This window comes from Cadophora gregata, assembly GCF_030347475.1.
Source record: "Cadophora gregata isolate MNR1 chromosome Unknown scaffold_3, whole genome shotgun sequence".
NCBI lineage: Eukaryota > Fungi > Ascomycota > Leotiomycetes > Helotiales > Ploettnerulaceae > Cadophora > Cadophora gregata.
The window spans coordinates 626,364-652,552 of record NW_026695926.1 but is presented as its reverse complement, the minus strand read 5'-3'; the positions used below and the strand labels follow the sequence as shown (position 1 = coordinate 652,552).

Below are 26,189 nucleotides of genomic sequence, written 5' to 3'. Positions count from 1 at the left end.
TTGTCTTGTGACGGGATTCGCGTGTATATCTGATGGCTGAGCTGTGTAAGTATGAAAACCAAAATGGTGAAAATCAGGAGTAGAACGGGATTGCCTACCAGAAGAGCAACACACCATGCGTGTCCTTTGTTCCACAGTCACAGTAAAAAGTCTATAAATAGGAAACAAACGATACATCATACATACTTCATTGGGTATCAAACATAAATCGTTAATCATATTCCCTCAATCTGCGCTGAGCACATCGCAATTCGATCTCCCAAAAGTTGCAAATCCATCTTCGATCCACCAACATGGGCTGCGCTTTCCGGACTTGGATTCAATACCTTTAGTCCCTTCTCTTGGGCGGTCCTCAGAGGTCCCAGGTAAATTTCTTCCACAACGCCCATCATGCCGGATGGGACAAGATGAGAGTATGTCTCTCCCCCAATGAAATAAAGGAAGTTGACAACGACCATATGGAATGGAAATGATTGCTCCAGCTCTTGAAGGAGCTCATCGTCCGAGGCATCTGCCAGTGGGGACGTGTCTGGGAACAAATATGGTTGGGCGGCAGCGAGCGCAACTGTAGAAGCAAACACATTCTCTGATTTCCGAGTATGTGCCGTAATTATTTCTTCTTTCAACCATGAGACTGCCGATCCTTTCAAGGACTCAAATGGGCAATGCTCCAAAGTATCCGAGATGAATGTTAATCGTAATCGATCCATTGGGTGTGCATGTAAGATTGACGAAGTGAGAACGTGTGCAGCATATCGTAGCGTCGGAGACGGCGTGTTAGCAGACATTAGAGAGATGGATTGGAGATGTTGCAGGAAGTCCTCGTCCTCGAGAGGTCCAGCAACGAAATTGTTGTTGTTCTCCAGCCATAAACCCAACGCCAAAACAGCATCGATGACTCCGGTTTCTTCATTCCCAATACTTCCAGGTCCACCGGTGCCAATAAAGTGTTGAACAAGCTTCGCATGATCAGGGAAGATCGTGAGCTTCGGCAGTGCAATCTTCGACTCGAAGAGAACCGAAGAAAATATGGACGAGATTATGAGAAAGAGTGAACCCGCTTGGGAAAGTGGAATTTCGCCAGGTGATGATGGGTACTCTGTCTCGTTCTCTGAAATTGGTGAACCAGTGCTGTATATGGCATCGAAGAGTGTAGCGATGTCTAAGAGCCCTAGGTCACGAGATAGAGCCTATGAATATTAGCAACTTGAGGTTGAGGACGTAAGGTTTTGCAGTGGGGAAACATGGCCTGCAATGGCATACATTTGCACAAGATTAGCAGGCCATGAGTCCCCAAGCACAGAACTTACGACTAATTGTCCAACGATGGCTGTTCTTGTAACAAGTGCCGGATCATCCTTGTATGTCTCGCCAATGCTTTTCCTTACAGGAACAACCATTCGAGGGTGAAAATGTTCTTGTAATCTGGCAGCCCAATCCAAAGCATTCGCATTTATAAATTCTTCCAAAACATGTGTAACAAAAGACTGTAAAAGTTTCTGTTGAATCGCTGCTTCTGCTGGGTCTTCGTCTTGTGCTTCGGGATCAGGCGCCAAAGGCCCGGCAGAGCTACTTGAAGCAATTTGTATATTCAGGCTTGACTTTCGGTCAGGCAGAGAAGGACGCTTCTTGCCTGAGATTGTGTGTACGAAAGAAATGACTGCAAGTGTAGCTTCATCTGAGGGGCGATAGGAGGAGAGTATTGCCATAAGAGAGGTTGAGAGGAAACGTGAAGGATTCTTCGTCTTGATTCGAGGATGTAGTATAGCCAGAAGATTGACCAGCGTGCAGAACTTTTCCTTCGAAGAGGGCTCCAATCCAGCCTCCTTTCCTTTCTCCACTTGTTCCTCGTCCTCGTTCTCGTCCACATCCAGATCCAATAACTGCAAAGACTCAGTAACCTTCAAAACCACCTCTCTTGGATTTCCAAGTCGAGCGATTGTATCTAGACATTTCCGCGAGTCTGGCATAGGGAGGAGTAAATGGATCAAGTCCCAACCTATGCTCTGTGTCAACTCGGCATCTTGGAGGATGTCGTTCAGAGTTGGCAGAATCTCTGGGGACATGTGAGTCTCGAGGATCGTGAGGTAGGTGATAGGGTCCGTCGCCGGCGGCAGACTCTCCGTAATTGCTTTAATTGTGAAGTCCGCCATGGTTATGCTGCTGTGTCCTTGTTGTTGGTGATGCTGAGGCTGATAAAGTTCGATGAACGTTCAGCCCCGCCGTCCCAACCGCGAGGCTGAGGATCACGTGTGGCTTGCCTTTGTTTACTTTGACCGTCCACTTCAACATTGTCATTGTAGAATGCTCGATGCCGTGACGATCGCAGTAGTCTGTCTGTACCACACAGCTCTGGTTTGGAGAATCATCCCACTCTTGTCGCTTCCTTATCATAATTAGCCTTACCGTCGACGCTATTTTCTCACTATATCTGTCTCCTTTTCTTCAAGTGCTGCCCAATTTATATGAGCCAGTATATACCTCCCATTGTTTTCTCTATGCGTCGTACCATTTTCCAAGCTCGAAATTCCTTACCCACGAGACTTACAAAGGCAGCATATTTGCCCACAAAGACACCCATTCCATTTAACAGCCGTGAGTAAGCTACTACTGATTATCACCGCGAGCTGACAATCTCCCAGGCTGTTGCTCTGTACAATTGCCCTCGCTTCATCGGCTTCAGCTCCCCTCTCTTTCTCGGGCCCTCAATAATTGCTTCTCGAATCCGTTTATCAACCCATCGCGAACAATGGCAACCATTCATGAACCCACAAAGGAGGAAGCAGTAGCTCTGTTCGAAGCGATCGAGACGAAATTCCCACACAAGACAGTTGGCGAAGATGCTTGGTACCTGGTCGCTGTAAGTTGGCAGATATATTCTCCGTAGTCTGCGGCGACTGATATCTGCGAGCTTTCGGCCCTCGTTGGAGTCGAGCCCGAACACGCCGCATACCTTTACACATACCTCATCAACAAATCCCAATTCTCAACCGCCGAATCCCGCCAAATACTAGTACGACGCCTTCGTGAAGCTTTAGTTAAGAATGTGGCTTTACAAGGAGTTTGCAAACCGCTCGAAGCTTTGTTCTCCTTTGCAAAGCTTGAACAGCCGGAGGACAAGGATTACACCTTCTCAAGGTATGGGCACATGTACCAGGAGAAAACAGGCACTAATGATACATGGTAGGGAGAAATGGCAGGCCGGGCCAGAAACATTAGAGAGAGGGAACGCATGGCTTAACACTATATACAAGGATAACTTGTCAACATCCACAAGTCCCTTTGCTGCTCACAAGGACTTCGAATTCATCTCTCGCCAAATAACCTACGGATTCTATCTGTCAGATCACAGCATCTTGGAACCCGTTGAGACGGAGCTAGTCACGTTGGCAGCAATTATGATACAGAACCTTCCTCTAGAGACAGCGTGGCATCTGCGGGGTACCAGAAGGGTGGGTGTCAGCATGGAGGATGTTGAAATCATCCAGCAATGCGTAAGTTTCAACTCGATTTTGAAATCACATCCTAATAGCTCCAGATTGAGATGGTGGCCAATTACGGAGGCGCGAGACTACACAAAGTACCTCGAGTTGCAGATATCGAGCACGAGGTCTAGGTAAAAGTGTGTTCAACCTTTTTCTGTGACCAAAAACTGCGATACAAGCGAAGATTCTAATATATGGATTCTTCCACTCCCAAAAGAATGCGATGTTCTTGATACTTCTTTCTCCGCCTTGCTTTGTGAATTAAACAAAGCAACTTGCTTTGATGAGAGAGCTGAACTCTTTGTGTACCTAGAACACTCACTTGCTCCAACAAAGCAGCAACGCGAGATAGGGAACCACCAACAACTGGTGTTCTTCTTGAATTATATAAAGAAGCGCCTGCATTTTGTCTCTAAGATGATTTTTGCACGATAGCAGCAACAACAAACGCCAGTCTCAATCTCGACCTCGATTTAGACAACAACGTCGACTTTTGAAGACAGCTACTAGATCAGTATCCATGTCTCAACTCAAATTCCGTATACTGATAGATTTCCGCATCTCAGTCGAAAAGCCTTCCGTGAAGCCTTTGACGAACGAAGAGTATGGAGACAAGACCACAGCATTGTTTGCTGAGATTGAGGGTAAGATCCGCGCCATGGGGCTACCCACTTTGTCTAGGGAGGATGATACAAGCGATCTGTGCATTCCCACAGATAGCTTTCTGAAGACATTCACTCATTGTTCTTCGAACATATTTGAACACTGGATCATACGCAATCCATGTCCCGAACAGTTGTATGTGCCGAACTGCAATAGTTTCTACAAATTCTGTCTCTGGACACCGTGGCTCACGAACTCAGCAGAATCATTCAACAGTTTGCGCAAAGTTTTCCAGATGTTAAACAATGACTACGATATCTTATTCTCGTTGGACTGGGAATCGAATGACTGTGTGATGGAAGTCCACGTCGCCCAAGTGGGTGGAAACTTCGCTTTACAGGAGTTCAGAAATATGATGGCGTTTCTGTGGTTTTTTGAAAAGAAATTGGATGGGTTGCACGAGGCACGAGAGGTTGACGATGGTCGGACCGATTGGACTCATCGTCAGTCTCTGCGCAACAATTGCGCGCTCTCTTGGTCGAGCCAGCTCAAACCTTTAACTTCAGAAGAGGAGCTGGATAAGATCTTTGCTTGCGAGTCAATGAACGAAGTCGATGATTTGACGGATCATCCAGATCCCAGAGGGAGTTTTGTTTACGGAATTGACAAACGGTGGACTGACTTTGACGAGACTGGCTTCTCTGTTGAAGCATTCAAATTTGAGCAAGAACGCCCCACCCTAGATGTTGACAGAATCGAAAACTGGCTGAAAGTCTGTTTCGTTATTGTCAAGTTTGCCTCAAAGGTTAAAACAACGGCTGACATGCGGCGGTTTATCATATCTCGCACGGAAGACAATGCATACACGTGTTTCCTTCTGTTGACAGATATTGGTTTGCAGGAGCAAGCTGCTTACTACCGAGCCGTGGCTGTTGACAGGGACAACAAACAGAGCAGAGTCGAGCTGGATGCGTTGTCTACAGAAGTCGATGCTTTCCTGCCTCTTTGTAACTCCGAATGCACAATATGTTTCAGCCTCTGAGACGATGTCTAGTGTTTGAATGAATCTACCGTCAACATTACGATTTCAGCATGAATATGATTCCAGGTGTATGCAGCGTATTAAGCACCAACAATGTGATTTCGAGGCCGATGAACTGATTAAAGGGCTTAAGCGAGCCAACATATTTCATCCCAGTCACTGCCATTTAAAACCCAGGACAACTTCCACGATCTCCAAGTCCAATCATCTCTGCAGACAGAAGAAATTCCATAAATCCAGCACTAGTCTCCAACATATTCTGACGGTATTGTTCAGGGGTAGGGTAGAATGCACATGATGCCTCTCTGTTGCCAAATCCAAACTCAACTGTGAATCCGTGGATCTTGCTCTTACTCGGGTCGGCAAAGTGACGCGAGTACGCATAATCGTCACTAGCACCAGAGGTAGGGTACAAGTATGCTGCCTGTTCAACCTCATAATGTCGTCCTGTAGACGCATCCATCGCATTTCCCATCCTCATAGCAGCGTAGACTTTGTCCCTCCAGTCGTTGCTGGGTACGTACTCTGAGTAAACAAGACCGTCAGCTGGTTGATCCGGCATCAACCCTCTCTCTTCGTTGTATGTCGCGTTCAAGAAGTTCATTCCTGGGTTGCTCGACTGACTGTCGTCGGATCCCCAGTTGTAAAGAACAACCCCAGCGTAGGAGTGGATATCCAGAAACCAACGGAGAGCCGAGAACTTGTTCATGACCCAGACAATGCTCTTTGTCTCAGGTTCCGACTCAGGCGCAACGCCGTGGAATGTTTGAGCGGCTGGGTTGTTTGATGCAACGTTTGGTGCAACAGTTGCTGTGAAGAGTTTGGGAAAATCCCAGAGGAAGTCGAAGTTGCGGTTGAGGTCAATTCCGATTGAATTTGGATTTCCGGGAATGGCCGATGTTGGGTTGCGGTTCTTCCTCCAGCATGAATTTGTAGCTTGGTCCCAGGCAACTCCATCAGGATTACTCAATGGTAAAAACACGATGCCCACCGAGTATGCTTTGCGAACATCCTCGAAAGAGAAAGTACGGCCACCATAGACGAGACCCACTTTGTTCTTGTAGGCGTACATAAGGTCTCCCAGGAAGTAGAGCAAATTGTCTGACGAGCCACGCTCTCTTGCATGAATGGCAGCATTGAGGAAGACACGGAATGAGTTATCACATTTCCCTTGGAATTTTCCTCCAATCTTGCCTCCAAAGATGGTCGCGTTCTCATAAGTCTTGAAGGGTGTCTCGAATGTTTCCAAACCGTATACCTTTGCAAGACCTCTGAAAGCACTCTCGATCTCCTTCACGCTGAGGAGACTTCCTAGGCTAGTTCCTGCAGGCTGGGTTCCGAGTCCTCTAGGGGCGATGGTTCCATTCTGGAATCGATCACCTGTCCCAATAGCGATACCTGTATTGGTAGTTTGTCGGCGAACAGGCGATGCACCGTCAAACTCGGATTCTTCTGGCAAAAGACAGGCTTGAGAAAGTGGAACCAGAGCCAAGATGGCGGGCACGATTCGTGAGAACTTCATGGCGTGGAAAGAAAGAGAGGCAGTAAGTTGGAGGTGGGAGACCACTATCCCATGAGACTGACCGCTGTATATATACTTGGAGTCTCCATAAGCTGCCTATTTCACTAGCCGCCGATAACACCAGTAAACTTATCAAATTCCCCATTTGGATATTCTCTGGGCACAGTTGTTCCTGGTACCTAGAAGTCAGCTGCAGTGAAGTGAACCTCGCTTATTGATTTGGGAGGGAATGGTTGGCTGAGGACAAGCGGGGAAAGCAAGCAGCACCGCTTTCCAACCCTTCTCTACGTTTTTTAGTTGGAATTTCACGATTGAATTTTCCAAATTCAGGAACTCGACAGGTTGGGAGTCGTATGTCCCTGGATTCTTGCTTATCTGTTCCATGCCAAGTTGCCAAGATGCCCAATCCACGCTTGCCAATGCTTGCCATTATTTATTAGGAAGCTGGATATAGTGCCCAGCCGATATCGAACCAGGTATTCATATTGAATTGACATCATTCATTGTGCGGGGTATCGTTGTCGAGGACATGTAGCAAATTCTTTTATCTTTCCACGATACGGATCAAATGAGGCAGGTAGTAATAACTCTGGCTGCTTGGCGTCCACGAAGCTTTAAGCCACAAGATAATAGCTCAACGTTGTATCCTCAATCTTGGCTTTGTTTTCTTATATACGAAATCTGATACGCAATTATGAATGGAACATCTCAATGCCAGCAACCCGGCTCGGCTGTTACATTCTGACTTGTTGACCTATATATGTCACTAAGTGGAATGGCGAAGCCAAAGCCTTCTTTTAGCGCGACTTCCTGTTATTCTTCCGTTTCTAGATGATCGATCGAGCTTGGGCTGGTTTCCCCAAAAATATAAAGAGATAGCGAGTTCTGTCAGTCCTATGGGCTTTCCACGGCAGTCGACTTTAATGAGTGGAGACATCGGGGACTGGAGCCCCTCCAAGCGAGATTTAAGCGAACATAAACAGGAGGTGTGAAGTACGCGCCTTCGAGTTCAAAATCTTTCTTGCAACTGTCCATATTAAGTTTTCGTTTGCTCCTTGAGCACTTTGGACCGCTGTGTTCTTTGGTGTGTAAAGGTACGTGAAAAGGGCAGGCAGCACGTGACATCCCCAGAATGAGGCTGTGCACAATTTCCAGGCTCAGCTGAGCTAGTGTTCAGCTACATGAGCTGAACACGGCTTCGATTACAAGAGTAAAACCAGCCATCATGTCCATTTTCCTTCCTAAAAAAAACTCATTTATTGTTTGTGATGTGGTAACCCTAGAGCGTGTAGCTAGCTAAGACCTGCTTGATTTTGTCATGATGGTCAAGCTCAATTTTTCGGGTGTCCCCGGTATGATGGGCATGACTGATTCACAGCCTCGTCTCATAACTCTTCTCAGAAGCGCGACGAAATCGAGGATCTTTGGACACCAGTGAGCTTTTTCCACCTTTTTTGGAACTTAGGTTGATCACTTCTCACTGACATAATTCACCAGATCAAGAGATATGACAACACTCGAGCACCCCGGGAGTGTCCAACTGCACAGCCCGCTACTGTCTTTACCCAGGGAAGTAAGAAACATGATTTGGAGACATCTCATGGGCGGCATGATTATTCATCTATGGATTGATGAAGATTATGGCAAGAAGCTGAGAGGTTCATACTGCTGGGCTGAAGATGAGAACTGCCGACTGAGATGTAGGGCTTGGCTTCAAAAGAAAGGGACGATCAAGTGGCCCACTATTGGAGTTTGGGGATTTGCTATGTGTTGTGCGCAAGCGTGAGTCTGGTTACTCCCCGGGAGAAAATATCTCGGCTGATGAGTTAGATATACGGAGAGCATACCATATCTCTACGAGTTGAACGCATTCGACACTAGATCTCCAGAGGTTGTTTGTCGCCTTCCGAGACTTATCTCTGCACCAAAAATAAACGCCATAACTTCCTTTACATTCTGCTGGACCCTCCCGAAACCACCATCTCTCTCACCAGTATCTCGAAGACATTGCCATGAGGAGAAATTCGAAGAGGCCAAGAGAGGCTGCAATGGTTACCAAAGAGAGTGGATTCAAACTTGGAAATGTCTAGCCGCAATGCAAGGGTTGGACTTTCTGCGCATCGAGATCAATATTGTTGGACGAGAGGCAGTCACGGGAACATGGGAAGCCGCGGACTTTTACATCATGACGGTTGTCAAGATTCCCCGCACTCTCCATGTGGTCGTGAACGATGAGAGTGCAAGGAGGATGAGGAGTGTCATCAAAGCACCAAATCTGACAATCGTTGGTATCCTGGAGGAGGAAGTCCAGCTGAGGCGAAAGTTATCTGGACAAGACGACTAGTTAAAAGTAAAGAAGTCGAAACCCGGTCATGCTACAACTTAAACGAGCTTGTGTCGACACCAACAACCTTTCCGCCTTCTATCACCGTCCCATTGATCGGAGCTGCCATTCCACCAGAAGTAGCCACATACAAAACATGCTTATCGCCATCCGTCCGTCCGAATTGACAAGATGTCCCTCCCGCAACAGTCAATTCATCGCCCGCACCAGCGGCGACCACCACACCTCCAGCGGCTCTACGAACTCCAATCACATTCGTCACATTCTGCGCCAACCCAGCATTCCCCTTATCGTCAAACACAAAGTCATCCACCAATGTATCACTTTCAAGCACCTCCACATCACCCACAGCCTCAGCGTTCTCCTCAATCCGAACTCTACAGAAAGTCTTCTTCCCCGTATTCGTCCAGTACAGATATCCATCCCGGATCTTAATCCCATTAATACCAATCTGCATTCCCGGCGGTGCCGGAGGTTCCATCTCCTCGACTTTAACAGCAATCTCATGCTTTCCATCTCCAACACCCAGCTTCCAAACCGCACCAATTTCCGAGTCGGCGATCAAGATGTTGCCTTCGTCACTAGACAGCAACTCAAATCCATTCGGAAACGCGACAGCACTTAAATCCGCGACTTTCCTCACTTCAGCTTCCAAGCCAGTGTCGAAGGATCTCATATCAACTTCCCAGATCTTGTAAGACCCTGCTCGACAAGCTGAAATTCCCGCCTGCGATATGGAAGATGTCGGGTTGGACCTCGATGATACCTGTAAGTCCAAGGACGTCTGGGAGTTTTGCAATGAGAGTTGCATTGGATGGAGATGGCTTCTGGGGATCAATGAGGTAGAGTTCGGGTGTTGTGAGGAGAGTGACGAGCATGGTGCCGTTGGAGCGGATGGCGAGGTTTTCGATCCATGTTGGGAGGGGGAATTGATGGATTGTTTTGGTTGGCAGGAGAGGGTTGAGTTGAGCTGGTTGGGCCATCGTGAAGCTTGGGAAAACCGTTGATGGAATTTTAAACCGAGTTGTTGTACAGGTATTTATCTGTTTACTTGAGGGAATCATCTGTTCTGCACATGTGCCACTATCTCCGATGCATACTTTGTGGCTTTGATAACTATCTCAAATGCATCAGTTTGACCCAATGTAATCGAGTTCATGTTAGCCTCAACGAAATAGAAACCCGCTTGGTTGGCTCGATTAGTGCAACCTCATATTGTCTGCTTCATCTACTAGTAAGCATTGCGAGGTGCGGCAGAACGACAGGCCGATCGAACTCCTCAAGGCGACATATTGAATACAAGACTTGTCTCGCTGGTTTCAATGTGCTTTCATCTTTTCTGTTTGGACTTCCAAAGGCAATTTCCGAAGGAGGTGCTAAGCAGCTCATCAAAGTGGTGCTACTAAACTAAGTCTCATGGATACGTCTGCTGTCACACGACACCGCGAAATGTCGGCATCCAAAGTATCTGAGTGAGAATGGTAGTAAGATCTTAAAATATATTCTCTTGTATTGAAACGACCTCGTCATTAGAAATAGACCATTGTCTAGACCTGTCCTTTGAAATAGGCATTTTTCTCGGGATTTCCAAACATCGAGATAGGGGGTCATTGAATGAGTAAGACAACTAGGTAGAGAGAAAAAGATAGAATGATTGTGAAACTGAAATTGGTATTGGCATTGGTATTGGTATCTCAGAGAATGTACGAAAAGCAAAAAGATCTAGAATCTCGATCGGTCTAGAATCTGCATCTAAGCAAATCTATACACCCTTGAACTCCCCCACCCATGGTATAAACGCCTCCCTCTCCCCTCCTCTCTACCCATATCCCCCCCCCCCCCCCCGCGCGCGCCTCTCTCAAGACCTCCACACGCCCCTCACCGCTCTCAAGTCATCCACATTCAAGACATCCACCCCCTCCCTAACCAGGACTCCCCAAATATAATCTCTCAACCCCAAAGGCCAAGCCGGTAAATCCCAATACCTCGCCTTCAAGCCCCTTTTATGCGCGCCTCGGACCTGACCACGGATGATATCGAGCTGTTCGGGAGAGAGCCTGCCCCGCCAGATGATGCCGATGGATTTCCGGAGGGAGACAGATGCGTAATGGGAGTTGAGACTCGTGAAGGAGGAGGTGGGGGTCGTGCCTGAGAGGCCTTGACCGAGGTCCTGGCCTTGAGATAGTGGCGGAGGTTGTGGTGGGGAGGCCTCGGAGGAGGAGGGGTCGTCGACATCCAGCTTAGCAGATTGAGGGGAGTTGCTCAGTGGCGAAGCAGTGGTTGAAAAGGGAGGCTCCCACATAGTATCCAGGGGAGCATCGAAGAACGCATCCCTATACGTCTCATTCGCAGTCAGGACATCAAATCTTGTGTTCCCCGTCCCCACGACCGTCACAGCCCTTCTATGCAGCACATCCCCTTCCATGTACGTCAACCATCCGCGTTCCCGCAACGGCTCTAATTGCTTCAACACCCACGGCCAGGTCTCTTTTCCGCCCGTCTTGACATCAATAAGCAGCGTGACGGTTTGTTCGGGATCCACGTCAAATACCCCGTTATTGGTCCCATTATAGAACCGTGTGTGTGGATTTTGATGTTCGAGGATTTTGACCAGGGGGTCGACATATAGTGTTGTGAATGTACGATTTCGAGAAAGACTTGCTCGGTTGTGGCCTACGAGGAGGTCGTTGTTAGTGAGCCAGACGTCGGCTTCTACGCCTGTGCAGCCGTGACGCAGAGCTGAGAAGAGGGGGACGCGACGCCAGTAGTCGTTATGGGAGTGGCAGGGGACAGGTTGGATGTCACGGGTGAAGTCTGTTGGGTACCATGACAGATCTGAGGTTCCTGTGTTGAGGCTACCCCAGTGCACGAAGACGTCGTCTGGGTCTGGAGGGTGGGCGTAGAGGGTTAAGATTGTGAGGAGGAGGTTCGTGGCAAGGAGGATTGCGCTGGACGCTGTCAGCTGAAATTCTGTCAAACTGTACGAGTAGAATGAAAGAAAATGAAAGAAAGGGATGAAAAGGGTTGACAAACATTATACTCAACCCGCTAATCCCTCCAAAGACGAAATAATTTAACCATCCTCTCCTCCTCCTCCACCTCGTACTGCTACATGAGTAGCTCCCGCCGATTAACAACGCCTTCCCTTCATCTCTGTACGAACTCCCACTCCGTGTACTATCCAAACTCTCTTTCCTCCTTTCTCGCACCGTCATAGTCATGATATCCTTGAATCCCCACCAGCCTCTGCCACTCCTATCTTTATCCCCAGACCAATCCCGTCCGCCGTTTGTATCTGTGTTTATGCCCGGCAGATATCCATTTTCTAGGTCGAGGAGCTCGTTGTCTGGGTCTGTTTCATACTCGGGTTCTGTATCGAGGGATGCGTGTGATTTGCGTGGTGATGATGCGGAGGATGTGGATGCGCCATCGTGGTATCTGTCCTGCCGTGATGGCGATAGCACAAGCGTAGGCGTTGGTGCTGGTGTTGGTGTTGATGACGGCGTTGGTCGTTCGGCGTGTTCGGAGACTACTTCATCATGGTGGAGAAGTTGTTGACGTTGATGATGGTGATGCTGACGCTGATTGATCAGCGTCGGCACGAAATCTGCTGGAGCCATTTGGCGGGGGAGGGGCGGGACAAGACAGGATCGGAGTCAGGGATGTGAGCTGCTGTAGGGCTTTCTTGGCAGGGTCGGTCCTATCAAGAGAGCGCTGGAGAAGAAACGAAGAAGCCTGAGAAGATCCCAAGAAGTTTATCGGGGCTTGGCCATGAATTCGCTTTGATGGAAGGTTGACTGATGGTTGATTGAGGGTCGACTGACATGAGAAGTCAAGATGGAGTTAATTTCGAGGGCGGGATTGTCCTGACTTCAAATTAATAGAGGCGATGGCCAGTCCAACTGAGTCGTACTGCAGTCTGGGTATTTTCCGTTCGCTGGGGTGGGTCGAACAAAGTAGTACCGAGATGGGCCACAATTAATTCTGTCTTCTCACTTTCGTATCGGGTGGATGTTGTTGGTGATGACTGTAATTAAGTGAGTCCCGCAGGGAGTGAGGAATTTGCCGGTTATTGTAACGACTCCAAGAGTGCGGTGCCGTTGAGTGCTCTGTCCTCCTACACCTCTCCAACGCTCCCTCAGCTCAAGATCCAGACTCCGCTTCCACTCTTCCAGAACGTCACTCCTTAAACTTCTCTGGACCTCTCTGCCTCGCTCGTACGGTTTCTTCTTTTTTAGTCCCAGGCGAGATGGTTGACGGCGGTTTCGATACGATGCGCTGCGTTTCGTTTCAACTAGTCTCTGTCACTACTGACGCGTCGAATGTCACTGAGTGCTGGGGTGCTGGTCCGGGAGTCTGAAGCCGAGAGTTTATTTGAGTGGGCAGGGGGAAGCAAGAGATAGTGAGAGGATTGATGCTGGTGAGATGTATTCGGCAGAGACTTTTGACGGGTGAGGGATTTGACAGAAGTCTTTGACGTGAGAGTGACAATTTGGAGTAAGGTGAGAGGGTAGGACGAAGTTGATTGCGTGTATCGTTACGAGAGTGACAGTAACGGATGACCGCCTGAACAAAAGTCGAGGAAAGGAAACCAAGCAAAAGTCAATAGAGGAAATCTGACTGAGAAGGGAGAGATGAGGATATATGTCTCTTTCCTTTCTCCCATTTTCCCCAAGAAGTGGGCGTGGAGGGGTGGGTCTAAGGTAGTAGTTACTCAACCTTGCAAATCAAGAGATGTGGCCGGGGCAAGCGCAAAGACACCATCCCCACCATCGTCAAGCAAGAGCGCATTTCCTTCCCAATGCGTGCCTCTGAACGACGCAGGTGTCTTGGTATTGGCAGCGAGTCGAGTCAATCCACCGCTAGACTATCACCCGGTACCTCAGCTGGGAAGAAGAAGCACAAACCAAGCATCACAAGCAACTCCCATCCCGACATCTTCCAGACTTGAAGAACGCCAGTATATAAAGTGTGAAGTGGAAACAACCAATCAGAACGACTAAACGGGGCATCGTGGACTCGCCGGGGAGATGTTGGAGAAGAACCAGATGAAAAAAATGTAATTTACCTACGCTCGCTACAGCCAGCCAGAATTTGTGTGTGATCACACTGTCGCAAGAGCGCCACAGAAAGAGGACAAATCCGCTATGGGCAAGCCACCACGGACGGACATGCTGCGTTTTGATTTGATGTGAGGAGGCGTGCCCAGGTGCACCACTGGGGGTTGGTGGAACATTTGGTTGGGCGGGTCTGGATCTGTAAGGTTTGGGAATTTTGGGCGATCCATGTCGGGGTGTGATAGCGGGGTGGGGGGTGGTGGTGGTGGTGGACTGTGGTGATCCTTGGAACTTGGAGCTTCCCCTCCTGTTGATAGATACACGTGGAGGGGTCGGCCTTCATCGATGCAGGGAATTGTAGAGTAGAATGGTGGGAAGTATCTGACCAACAACAGAGGATCGTAGTAGATATTAATTAGAGAGGTCGCGACCCTACCAACAGTAGATCTTCTACTGCAAGATGACGAGTCGGTACTTGAGAATTGATGATGCCTGTGATACTCGGTAAATCATGGTGAGGTGAGGTGAGATAGGCAGATAGGGAAGCGAAGGAGGAGCCAGGCAAGTAAATTTACGAACGGGAACCAGATCCATACCTAGGACAACTGGATACGAGACAACACAACTGCCGAATAAACAAAACAAAACTAAACATCCGAACTTCTGTCACTCGCACTGTCGCAATTGACAAATTCAGCAACTCGAGGCCAAATCCTCCCTCCGGAACATCAAATGTCGAGAATCTTCGGCTTTTTTCCTCCTCCCCTCTGGCTTCCAGTCTCTCTTCACCGTTCTTTACGCCTCTCTCTCACTCTCTCTAGCTGACCCACGTCCGCAAGGTTTACCTAGGTAGCGATGTCCCCCCTCGAAGGCACAGGCACAGGTCCCCTCCCCTCCCCTCGCCAGCACTCGCTCCAGACCACGAAACTCCCCGCTGTCAGAACACTAACCTTAAACCGCCAAGACCCTAAGCTAGACCCTGAAGCAGAAACATCGGCACGGCTATCGGGTCTGCTGTGCTGGTATCAGATTGGATAGGGGCTTACTGGCAGAATAGCCAGGATAGGTCACCGCTCAAGCCAATGGATCGCAAAAAGTTTCAACCGATGAACTTTTTGCCAGGCGTTGCGTAGTGTGCGTGCCGCTTGATATTCTGATATTGCTAGGACTTGGATCGCAGTGACGGCACAAAACGACCAGGGGAGCGATTATATTGGTTGAATTGGTTTGCATTATTGGCACAAGACAAGATGCCGCATAAACATACGAGGAAAGGTCAGCTTGACAAAGCAACGTAAGTCCAATCTTTCTTACAAGGCGCAAGAACGAAGCTATTCCCAGCTCCTCTCAGCCCCTCTCTTTCCCCTCTTAACAATTCCTCTCTGTTTTTCACTACATGCCAATACTCTGCAAACCATAAACTAACCCTTATCTCCTCCCACAGCGTTGACCTCCCGCCTACAACCGTCGCCCTCCCCCTCTCAGTCTCCAAATCTGCCTCCTCAAACGGCATCTTCACCTCCGAACTCTCCACCTCAAAATCCAACAATACAAAATCCACCAAGAACAACAACAAAAAGCGTAAACGCAAAGACACAGACGATGACACCCCCAAAGCATTCCAGCGCCTCATGGCGTTCGCGCAGGGCAAGAAATTACCCAAGGGATTAGATGACGGCGTCCGAGAGACGAAGAAGGAGGCCAAGAAGAAGAGGGTTGAAGCTGAAGCCCAAGCCAAATCCAAATCCAATCAAGATGGCGATGCAGAGGAGGATACCGACATCCCAATCAAACTTGAAAAAGAGCCCGCAAAACCAACTGCTGCTCCCACCACCAACACACCCACCATCCGCCCTGGCGAGCGCCTCTCCGACTTCTCCGCGCGCGTCGACGCCGCCCTCCCGGTAGCAGGCCTAATCAACAAAAGCGTGCGCAACGGCAAAGACCCCTTAGGGTTGAAAGTCGGACGCACCAAGACGGAGAAGCGCATGCATAGGATGTACGACGAGTGGCGTGCTGAGGAGGCGAGGATTCAAGAGAAGAGGATGGAGGCGAGGGAGCTGGCGGAGGAGGACGAGATGGATAGTGATGGGGAGGGGCAGGTGAGGTGGAAAGTGCCGGATACTTCAGCGGGTGTGGGTGCGGCTGCTGGAGGGAAGAAGAATAAAAAGAAGGGGAAGAAGGGGAGGAAGAAGGTGTTTGGGGAGGTTGATGATGGGGAGGATGATCCGTGGGCGAATATTGGGAAGAATAGAGGGGAGGTGAAGGCAGGGTTGAATGATGTTGTCCTTGAACCGCCGACGTTCAATAGGCCGCCGAAGGAGAAGTTTAAGGTTAAGGGGACGGGAGGTGCGGCTGTTGAGGTGGGCGATGTGCCGAGGAAGAGTGGGAGTTTGAGGAGGAGAGAAGAATTGGGGGCTGTGAGGACGGAGGTTGTTAGGGGCTATAGGGAGATGATGAAGGGGAAGGGGAAGGATATTGTGGAGGAGGAGCAGTGACGTTGTGTGGTATAAGCTATGGGTGTAGAGCAATATTTGGACGATAACTAGGATTTTGGCTTCCTCTCTAGCTGGATCTCAGCTATACAACTCCAGTAAATGTCTTTGATTTAGCATCAAGGTAAACTGTACCTTTGAAGTGTCCTGTTCGACGATACTAAACCACGAAATGTCCTCCACGCCCGATTGCCGCTTTATGCTATTGACTGACTATACACATAAAACCTTTCCCTGGTTCACTCTACGTGTTCTTGTCACTTGAACATCCACGATTTTGGCTTGTTCTCAGGACTTTAGTCCTCTTTTCTCTAGACTTTGAAACCTGATTCTGAGAGCAGAACTGTCACAGTCACACGGATATCTTCCTGACCTTTTGAGACTTCACAGCGGATATCCCGATTCTCAACGGAAAACACAGTCCCCGACATTCTCAAGAAAGGCGATCGAGGTCGGCGAATCATATCAAAGTATGTCTCAGTATACCAACAGAAATTTGTCTGGAAAGGATCTCAATGAGTAACACCATTTGGGTTTATTCACATTGGAGCGACAACTATGGTCGTTTTGTCCAGACAATTTAGTTGGTGTGAGCTCTACCTCCGCTATCGTTACATTGTCCCCTGAAGCGGGAACAAAAGTAACATTGACAGCGACGATCTGCAACCCGCCAGTTCTGCCCTACTGTAGAGTTTCGGGAACTCAGACTTCTCTCCCCATGCATTCTTTTCAATGCTTCCACGCCGAGATCGGGCGATCCATTTGCAGTTCATGGCGATGGTTTGACATAAAGGCAAACTTAGCCGAGACATGGTGCACGAGGTAGAACAAGTCTTTCGATTCTAGGAAGAAGATCGTCCCATGTTCATTTGTTTCCTTGAGTGATGTGTAACTAATGCCAAGCGAGACAACAGGGACTCCATCCATAGGCTGTAGGAGAAGTCTAAGAATTAATTCCCGGGTGATGCAAGATATCTATCTCTCCCATTTCCCGAGATTGAGGTTCATCCCTGAAGCGATGTGAACACAACCATTCCACCCTGCTTCGCTTAACGTCTCCGGAGTGCCACAACAGTCAGACATATGTATACAGAATTGACAGTCAGTATATGAATGTCAAACACAAGATCGTAGTCTAAATGTAAATAGATGTACTTTGATAGTCCGTCTCCCTCCCTCTTTGTTTTCATCACAAACTCGCCAGTCCGGATTACATCATTTCAATCAACCAACAATGTATCTCTCCACCATCCTCGAAACCTTTGCAACAGCAATCGCTCCGCAACCAGCGTCACAGCAGCTGGCAATTGCAAATGCTCAGACAGCAATGGGCAAAACAACGACGCCACAGAGTACTGCTGCGAGAATTGGTAGGATTAAGGCCGCTACCACGGCGATCAATATCACCAGGTACTAGATGAATGACCAGTCCTAGTTGCATGTGATTGTTCCAGATATATTGAGTTGATATCTTGTATGATATGTAGTGTTCGGGAATGCTGGTTGTATATGACTTCAAGGACTGCTGCCAAGAATATTATGGCGTCCAGGATGTGTATTGCTGGAACTGAGCTTCTAAGCAGGGATAGGGAACACTGGGGACCTTTGCGTTGACTCTGGATTCCTTGTGCTTACTGAGATAGGTGGCGTACTGTTATTTCTCCTTGTCGCTGTTGCTGGATGATGAATATCGCGCCTTGGCTTCCTGAAGTGTGATAAACAAATTATAATCCAGGAGATAAATAAGGAGGGACTCAATAAATAAAGATTGCCTGTTTCAATTGAAATTTTAGTCTTTTGGGATTTTCCATGTTTGAGTCAAGCCACTAATACAAATGACCAAGTCCCGTGAAGGACATATCTACCTATCTCAGACTTCTGCAAGCCAATAGTGTCATGTAATTTTCCATTTGTCGGGCCATAAGCTCAAATCATATATTCGCTCTGCGTTATAAATTGTAGGCGATAGCTATGTATCTAATGGAAGTCAGGTACAGTGCGCGAATGAACCAGGAAATTGATGCTGGAATTTCTCGCGGCTATTGTCTCATGAAGCCGACACGGAAGAACCGTCGCTGATAGGAAAGTAAAGAACGTATCGTCTTTATTGAAATACTAGCGGGCGATGGATGTCGGCGAATCGATCGGCGGTGGGTCTTACTGGGCTACCTACTCAAATGTTGTCTTGTCTTCTGGACCCCGAACAGAAGCGGCAGTAACAGCAATAATCTACAACTCCGGATCATGTCTCTCTCTTCTCGCTTCAATGCTTGTAGTGACTTCTCAGTGTGTATGTTTACTGCCCATCCTACACAAGACTGGCTGATCACAGAGTATTTTTGCGCCGATCTTTGGATCAAAATGTAATTGATGAGCCGAAACATGGGAATCTAAGTGGAACTTGAGGTTCAACTCTTGAGAATGTGTTTTCAGACTCAGTCGTACTGTGGAAGTGAATTATATTAGATCGTTGTACTGCAGTAGAAAGTCTTACTACGCTAAGCTACTGAAGGTGTTGTAGAGAATAGGGTAGCACCAGTAGCCCGCATACAAACGGCTGTCTTTCCTGAGCCGTGAGCTCTTTTCCTTAGACAATGTAAACAAAATCGTGTCATCTGGGGTACTACAGCAATGAAACATATGTGCACAGAAGCGCGGGATTAGAAACTTGAGTCTAAGCTAATCTCAGATTCTCAGACCCTTAATATATATAAGTGCCTGCCGGACTATTTCTCTCTCTTCTTTTCCTTCATAAAAAACAAGCCTCTCTCTAACCCCCAATATTCAACTCTCCAATCTTTCAAGTACTCAAACTTCAACTCCTTTACTTCCCAACCGCAATGCATTTCTCTACAATTCTCAAGACCCTCGCCCCCATCTTCATCCTCGCAACCACTGTTACCGCAAACGGCATCGGTAACTGCAAATGCCAAGACAGCAATGGGCAAAATAACGCTGCCACGGAGTACTGTTGTGGTCAACAGGGATGGACCGCTAAATATCACGGCGATCAGCATCACCAGGTACGTAGATCCACAAGTGGAGCGGTTTTTGCTCTTATCTGATTCCGAACTTGTACTGATATGTCTCTGCTTTGTAGTGTTCGTCCTGGTCACACGAGCTTAACGACAATGAATTTAGAGTCTGCTGTGGATACTACTTCCACGTCAATGATGTCTTTTGCTGGAACTGAGCTTCTAAGCTGGGATATGGAAGACAAGGGCCTTGCTTGATGCTCTGAAGTCTTTGGGGAATTGAATTCCGTTCTTCTTGCGGCTCTTTCGGGATAATAGATATCGCGCCTGTCATCAATGTGGTGTGATGAAGGGGTTGTTATCCTACATATCAAGAGAAGGGACACATTTTAACTCATCTTTTAGTTTTTTGTGATTTTGTACCTTTTAAAACGTGACATTAAATGTTTGAGTCAAACCCCTTTTAAGCATTAAGGTATGAGAAACCACAAGTGACCAGGTTCCACGAGGGACATGTCTACCTCCGAGTTCTGTGCGACCATAGTGTTTGTGTACCTTTCACTCTGCTAGATCACAAAGTCACATCAGGATTTACCCCTGTCTTACCAGTGCACAACAGCCAAAAAGATGCAACTGAGGCCAGGTCAAGATAACTGCGGACGTGTCAACAGTAGGTCAGTCACGAACTCGTGAAACCCGATTAGAAGCGTCTTCGTGGATAGGGAGTGAAATTACACACGGTCCGCATCAGGATACTAGAGTGCAATTGATTTCGGCAAATAAATTGAATGGGGGTCTTACTGAACGCCGTAAACGCTGTCTCGCTTCTGTTCCCCGAATTGAAGCGTTGAACATAGCAACCACCTATAGCTCTGAAACAAGCCTCTTTTTCTATAAAGAACTGAGAGTGTGTTTCCCTCCTTGCAAGATCTTCTCGGTGAGCATGGTTGGCTAGCGCCATTCACGCTTACATCTGACGATTACAGCATGTTATGTACCGCTGATCTTAAGATCACAGTGTAAGTTCAGCCGAGACATGGAGGACGAAGTGGACACAATTTTTTGATTCTGGGAAGATCGTCGTGCTGTGAAAGCATATATTGGATCGTAGTACTACGGTAGAATGCTTCAATACGCTGATCTGCAGAGGATGTTGCAGTGAACACCGCATTTACAAGTACTTGGTGATGTAAGGCAAGCGGCATTTCCTTCCGAACCAGAGGGTCTGTGAACAATTTTTTGAGATCCAATAGAAACACAGTTATGGTACCCGGTGTACTACAATAATCCGCCATGTGTATACAAAGTGACGATAAGTGATGTAATTCCAAGCTAATCTCAGCCCTTTAATATTTATAAGTATCTCCCAGACTACTTCCTTCTCTTTTCTTTCCATCAAAGGAAGCAAGCCTCTCTTTGAAACACTACTTTAACTCTTCAACCCTTCAATCTACTGAACACCCAAACTTCAAACACCTTGTCTATCCACCACAATGCAATTTTCTATTATCTTGAGAACACTCACCCCACTTCTTGCGCTCGCAAACCTTGCTACGGCATGGGGCAACTGCAAATGCCAAGACAGCTATGGGCAAAACGACGAAGCCACTGAAGCCTGCTGTAAGCGACATGGGGCGACTTACCACGGCGATCAATACCATCAGGTACGTTCTTATTTTTGAGAATGCTATGAGCGGTGCAGTCAGGGCAGTACGGGGTATGGCGTATGATTATCATGCTCACGAGATTTGTTGATATGTTTACTGATATGTTTCTGTTGTGCAGTGTTCTTTATGGACACATAGCCTGAACAAAGAATATTTCGGACAATGTTGCTGGGAATCCTTCGGGGTTGAAGATGTGTATTGTTGGGAATGAGACTCTAGTGAAGGACGAGGAATACCCAATCGGGCCTTGTATGATGGCTCATGGGTCCTCGATGCGAAATGGGTAGCTTTCTTTCTTGTGGCTGGACAACAGGACTCTCACCTGGACTTGGTGGGATCAAGAGTCATCTTTTGGGATATTTTTGTCTTCTTTTGGCCAGATAATCGACATTACGCCTGGGCTTGGCGTGATCAAAAGGCATTATTTTAGCGTGAGAATGGAAGATGATTAATGGAGATTATACCTTTTCCCGTGAATCAACTTTTCAAGCTCCATTTTTCAATAATGAATACCTTGATATCTCTTCATTTTCTCTCACACGGTAGCTATGTCTTGCTGCATGCCAAGATAACCTAGAGATATTGTAGTGGCTTTGTTTACATCTAAGCGAGAAGCCTCGGGTGGTTTATCTTGGCGTCAAAACATGTTGCCCAGTTTGCTAGAACATCGGAATGATTAGAGATTGATTAGTAACCAAGAAATGGTTGAAAATGAGTACCCAAATATGCTTCTGCTCCCGGTTGCAACAAAGCATCTTGATAGGTCACAGTCACGTGTTAAATTCTTCTAAACCTGTCTCCTGAAACCGGTGCCTGAATCCCCATTGTACAATCCGAATCAAGAAAAGCCAAGCGATTATTGCTTAGATAGCTATTGAAAAATGGCAGGACTAGCAGGAATGTTCAAACAAGCCAGATAGCTATCGTTGCACCACCAGCAATTCTAACTAATCATTCGTCTCAAATAAGCAGCAGCTGAACAAGGCACGGGGAATACAAGGATAATTTTGCTATCCATAAATCTATGTGAGGCAAATGAGAGTAATCTTCTCCGATACTTGCAGGGAGAGTTAGACGAGGATTGACACATCCGCATGCGCCCTTATGCATTGAGGGCCTTTCCAGTCGCATGTGTCGATGAAAGTCACTACAAGTTTTCATCCCCCCCCCCGTGTCAAACCCGACTTCACACCTCGAAGATGAGCCCTTCTATGAGGGGAGTGTTAACGCAATCAATCTTTAAAATGAGATCGTCTAGGACAAGCACCCCCTACAGGTTTTTCGGTAGACACGGACTACACTTTCTGCGGACACTGTCTATAAACAAGCCTTTTTAACCTGTTTTCTGTCTGAAATACTTTAATTGTCTGTATGTTTCGAGCGAGATTCCCTAGATTGGTAAGGTCCCTAAGTATCCCTTCCCCTCTTTTTTCACCACTTTTATATCTCTTTCCCTAGTCTGCGGTACACCCCGACGACGGCATGTACAATTTGCAAGTCTTCCGCGAACTAGTGATGCTCGACGACATTTTCAGTAAAATTCAGAAACAATCAGTCGGTAATGTCGTGGATGAACAACAAGGTTCTTGAAATATTTTGGGCAAAAACTTTTATTTGTGTACTTTTAATCACTTTTGAAAAATCACTGGCATTGTGTTGGGCCATGACTGTGAATCCTAACTAATCCTTCCAAACTTTCCAATAAGAGACATTCAACCATGACTGCCCCTGCTATTTGTCTTGAGATAACTGAAATATCCCGAGAAAACTTTTCAGTTGATGCAGCTAGATGTGAAATAGAAATGAGTATTGTCGCATGCAGGTCTTGCCGCAGCCTCATTCGCTTGGTTACCTCTGAACGGAGACATTCCAATAGTCAAATCTGTTTTACCGTCCCTGTCCATGATATCGGCAGAGATGTAGTTGCTATTGAGAAGCTCATCGGAAGATAGAAGACAAGTAAGGTCATCGTAGAAGTATGAATAAGCTCTAGCATTAGATCTTGGTAGGTCACTTTGATCTCCTGCTGTCCTCTGGCAAGCTTCGACATCCAGACCACCATTGACGGATACTCCCTGGTAGGAATAACTGGAGCGCTTGTGGATCTTGACATCGTGGGCGAAGGAGATTGAATGTTTGACTTCGCCATTGTCGTCAGCAGAGATAGTAAACACATAATCCTGCATCCCAGCTTCTGCGCCATCCATAGAGAAATGATAAACTGGAGTCTTCGTGTCGATAGTATTGTAGCGCTGTGTATATCCAAGGTGCTTCCCTTGGAGTCCAACAAGGTTTAGGATGTACTCCATGTACTCCTCGTGCGATACTGTCATGGTTTGGCTCTCCAGACCTCGTTTCCGTGGCCTTCTGATACCGAGCTCAATGTTGTTGTTGCGAAGTGTGGCCCTGATGGCTCTGTAGCCTTGATAACTGTGGTATAAAGTCGACATGAAAGAGATTACGGTGGCTGCCAATGATGCCGCGCACGAGTACTTGCCCACAGGTGTGGCATTCTGAACTTCGTAGCATCCAGTTACGAGAGAACTCATCGTTAGAGCGGTGACAACGGCAAACCCACTGGCGGCGAGATAAGGATGGTCTGAAGGAACAAGAGCGATCCGATTGTCGGATCCATTGTGTATTCCGATGTCGTACGTCTTAGGGGGGCCCAGATCATCTTCATCTGCTCTAGTGACAATGTCAAGTCCTGCATCGGCGAAGAGTGTGTCAAGGCCGCGTTGAATAGATTCAGAGCTGCGTTTGGTGGTGTAGGAAGGGCTCTTGCTGATGGCCTTAGCAGCAATCTGATAAGATCCGACTTCATGGTCGTCGTCATTAACACAGACTGTGCTATCCTGGACCTCATATAGGTTGTTGCATGAGGAATCACTGTAAAGAAAAACCTGCAGCCCAACGTCCGAGGGCTCGCTGAATCCCAAAATCAGAGACCCGGCGTTTGTTGTACGTTCGCTGACGGGGTAGCAGTCGCTGCTGAAGGTAGAATAGTAGGCTGAGTCTAGTCTCTCCCCGTGGCAGCCTCTGCTGACATACCAGTCCAACTCGACTGCTTGGACTGCATGAGCAGCAAATAACAAGAATGAGGTCAACTGCATCGTACGTGGTATTGAAATTGAACGTATGCCAGATTTTTGGAAATTGTTGTGATGAGAACAAAACCTCTATTTCCAAGGGACAGCACTGTATTTATGTCATTTAGGTTCTAGAATTCCCCACCGTTACCAAAAATTTCGATCAAAATGCTCAATGGTAGTGACGACTTTATCGACAATCTCAAGACGCAATTTCTTTGCCGCAAAGTGCTACGTTACAATGATATTGCTGAAAGAGCAGGGTTCAATCTACGAAAGGACGTACGTGTAGGCGTCAGAGCCATCAGACATATCAGCAGCCAAGAATCTTAAACCAGTACAGATGCTGTTCTGCGATGGAGAGAATGATCTGGCCCGGTCTTCCGCCCCTGGTTATCAATAGAGACGCACTAGTCGGCACCCCGGAACAGGCTGACAGGCTCTAGGGGCGGGAGGTTTGCAGATCGTACATCAATTAGACTTACACTCCACGAACCGACTGAACATTCAGAGCACGCTGCGGAAATGCCTTGACTGTGCCTTTTAACCGACTGGGATAAGCAAACGATGAACAGTCAACTGGCCGAAGAATTTCACATGGAAGTGACATAGGGAGAGACGAGACCAGAAGACATCCGATTGATTCCGTATAGAATCACTAACGCAGCGATCTCAGGTAAAACAATATATGCAACTGAAAACTGTTGCAGCACCTCTCATAATCCATGCTCGATAAGTTTGATGGGAACCCAAGATATCAGGGTAGCGATTGAGACTCATTGAGATGCAATCCGAGGTTTCTAAGTACATAATTAGATAATGTACTCGCAAAAATAATCTATCCAGGCTCAATCACCTCAGAGTCATCCCTCGGTTGATCTTTTAGAACGTGACTTGCTACCACTTCTGCCAGGTGTAGAAGTTGATACACTGATCTTTACACCCCACGTGCCCGGGACCAGGTCGGCTTGCGCTTCTCGAAGCATACAAGATCCCATACACAAGAGGATTCCCAACATAAATAAAACAGCTGCTAAGAATGACACAAATCCAATCGAAGCCCCGTTTGCCGTCGGGTGCGTTCGGAGTCGACGCACCAGGAGCGCTATGCTGACGAAAGCGAAGATAGCCATCGGTAGACCAAGCTTCCAGAGGTTACGGAATTGAAGAGGTCGAATAGCCATGTTTGTTGATGGTCGAGCCTGATTGAGGGTTACATACGAGGGATGGAAACCGATATTTGTACTTTCAACTATCTTGTGGAAAGTTTGGACCTGAGGCACGTGGCGAGGCCACAAAGATACGTCATGCCCGCATCCATCACCTCTTGGACTTCACCACAAGTTAAATATTGCCAACCACTTTTGCAAGTACTTTTCTTGTAACTTTCCAACTCTAAATATTGTTCCCTTCAGCAAATAGCCATGACTACTCTTTCCTAATGCCATGAACGAACTTGCTTGTCTGCGAGTTGGATGTTTTTGAATCTTGGCATAAGAAATAAGCTTGTGTCATGAGCATACCGGGAGGCACATCCCTCCCCCTCTGTCTTCTATAAATGATATTGGATTACCTATCAGAAACCCTGTTCCTATGTCCCTCTGCGTCAGCGGGAACTTTGATGATCAAGAGTCTAGTAGTAAACAACTTCACATGCTTGGCTTTCAACCATGATCATCTCGAACAGGTAAATCCGTCGTGAGTCTCTCAGAGTCGCGATACAAAACGTTCCATTTATTGATCCCAAGAATTAACAACGATTGGATTACCAAGCCGGTGATGGAAGCTTACACAGAAGAAGACTGCCTTGAAGCTTCAAAGATCTCGATCTATCTATGGAGAATTGTTCCATAGCCAGCTCATGTAAGGACCCGGCGCATCGAAAGATTCCAGGTCCTTGTCAATAGAAC

The 26,189-nt window shown here is 47.4% G+C and overlaps 9 protein-coding genes across 9 annotated transcripts; 4 read left to right on the top strand and 5 right to left on the bottom strand.

Moving 5' to 3' along the window:
• Positions 1-215: 215 nt before the first annotated feature.
• ONS95_008760 (uncharacterized protein) lies at positions 216-2,153 on the bottom strand (the record flags this gene model as incomplete). Its single annotated transcript, XM_058502307.1, has 2 exons — positions 216-1,190; positions 1,311-2,153. The coding sequence occupies 2 exons, from the start codon at positions 2,151-2,153 to the stop codon at positions 216-218; spliced, it is 1,818 nt and encodes a 605-aa protein (XP_058361235.1).
• A 159-nt stretch (positions 2,154-2,312) lies between these two features.
• Positions 2,313-3,616, top strand: ONS95_008759 (uncharacterized protein; the record flags this gene model as incomplete). The annotated part of the gene is made up of 6 exons (XM_058502306.1): positions 2,313-2,473; positions 2,574-2,595; positions 2,643-2,860; positions 2,912-3,138; positions 3,188-3,494; positions 3,539-3,616. Exons 3-6 carry the CDS (start codon positions 2,750-2,752, stop codon positions 3,614-3,616), a joined length of 723 nt encoding a protein of 240 aa, XP_058361234.1. The 5' UTR covers positions 2,313-2,473; positions 2,574-2,595; positions 2,643-2,749.
• A 389-nt stretch (positions 3,617-4,005) lies between these two features.
• ONS95_008758 (uncharacterized protein) lies at positions 4,006-5,130 on the top strand (the record flags this gene model as incomplete). Its single annotated transcript, XM_058502305.1, has 1 exon — positions 4,006-5,130. One exon carries the CDS (start codon positions 4,006-4,008, stop codon positions 5,128-5,130), a length of 1,125 nt encoding a protein of 374 aa, XP_058361233.1.
• A 7-nt stretch (positions 5,131-5,137) lies between these two features.
• ONS95_008757 (uncharacterized protein) lies at positions 5,138-6,977 on the bottom strand. The gene has a single exon (XM_058502304.1). It carries the CDS (start codon positions 6,650-6,652, stop codon positions 5,297-5,299), a length of 1,356 nt encoding a protein of 451 aa, XP_058361232.1. The 5' UTR covers positions 6,653-6,977; the 3' UTR covers positions 5,138-5,296.
• A 996-nt stretch (positions 6,978-7,973) lies between these two features.
• On the top strand, positions 7,974-8,996 carry ONS95_008756 (uncharacterized protein; the record flags this gene model as incomplete). Its single annotated transcript, XM_058502303.1, has 3 exons — positions 7,974-8,086; positions 8,150-8,434; positions 8,483-8,996. 3 exons carry the CDS (start codon positions 7,974-7,976, stop codon positions 8,994-8,996), a joined length of 912 nt encoding a protein of 303 aa, XP_058361231.1.
• A 31-nt stretch (positions 8,997-9,027) lies between these two features.
• On the bottom strand, positions 9,028-9,979 carry ONS95_008755 (uncharacterized protein; the record flags this gene model as incomplete). Its single annotated transcript, XM_058502302.1, has 2 exons — positions 9,028-9,629; positions 9,679-9,979. The coding sequence occupies 2 exons, from the start codon at positions 9,977-9,979 to the stop codon at positions 9,028-9,030; spliced, it is 903 nt and encodes a 300-aa protein (XP_058361230.1).
• An 875-nt stretch (positions 9,980-10,854) lies between these two features.
• Positions 10,855-12,616, bottom strand: AIM6_1 (Altered inheritance of mitochondria protein 6; the record flags this gene model as incomplete). Its single annotated transcript, XM_058502301.1, has 2 exons — positions 10,855-11,944; positions 12,030-12,616. 2 exons carry the CDS (start codon positions 12,614-12,616, stop codon positions 10,855-10,857), a joined length of 1,677 nt encoding a protein of 558 aa, XP_058361229.1.
• Positions 12,617-14,061: 1,445 nt separating this feature from the next.
• Positions 14,062-16,831, top strand: ONS95_008753 (uncharacterized protein). The gene is made up of 2 exons (XM_058502300.1): positions 14,062-15,347; positions 15,498-16,831. The coding sequence occupies exons 1-2, from the start codon at positions 15,304-15,306 to the stop codon at positions 16,549-16,551; spliced, it is 1,098 nt and encodes a 365-aa protein (XP_058361228.1). The 5' UTR covers positions 14,062-15,303; the 3' UTR covers positions 16,552-16,831.
• A 5,980-nt stretch (positions 16,832-22,811) lies between these two features.
• ONS95_008752 (uncharacterized protein) lies at positions 22,812-25,523 on the bottom strand. The gene has a single exon (XM_058502299.1). It carries the CDS (start codon positions 24,301-24,303, stop codon positions 22,963-22,965), a length of 1,341 nt encoding a protein of 446 aa, XP_058361227.1. The 5' UTR covers positions 24,304-25,523; the 3' UTR covers positions 22,812-22,962.
• Positions 25,524-26,189: the final 666 nt, after the last annotated feature.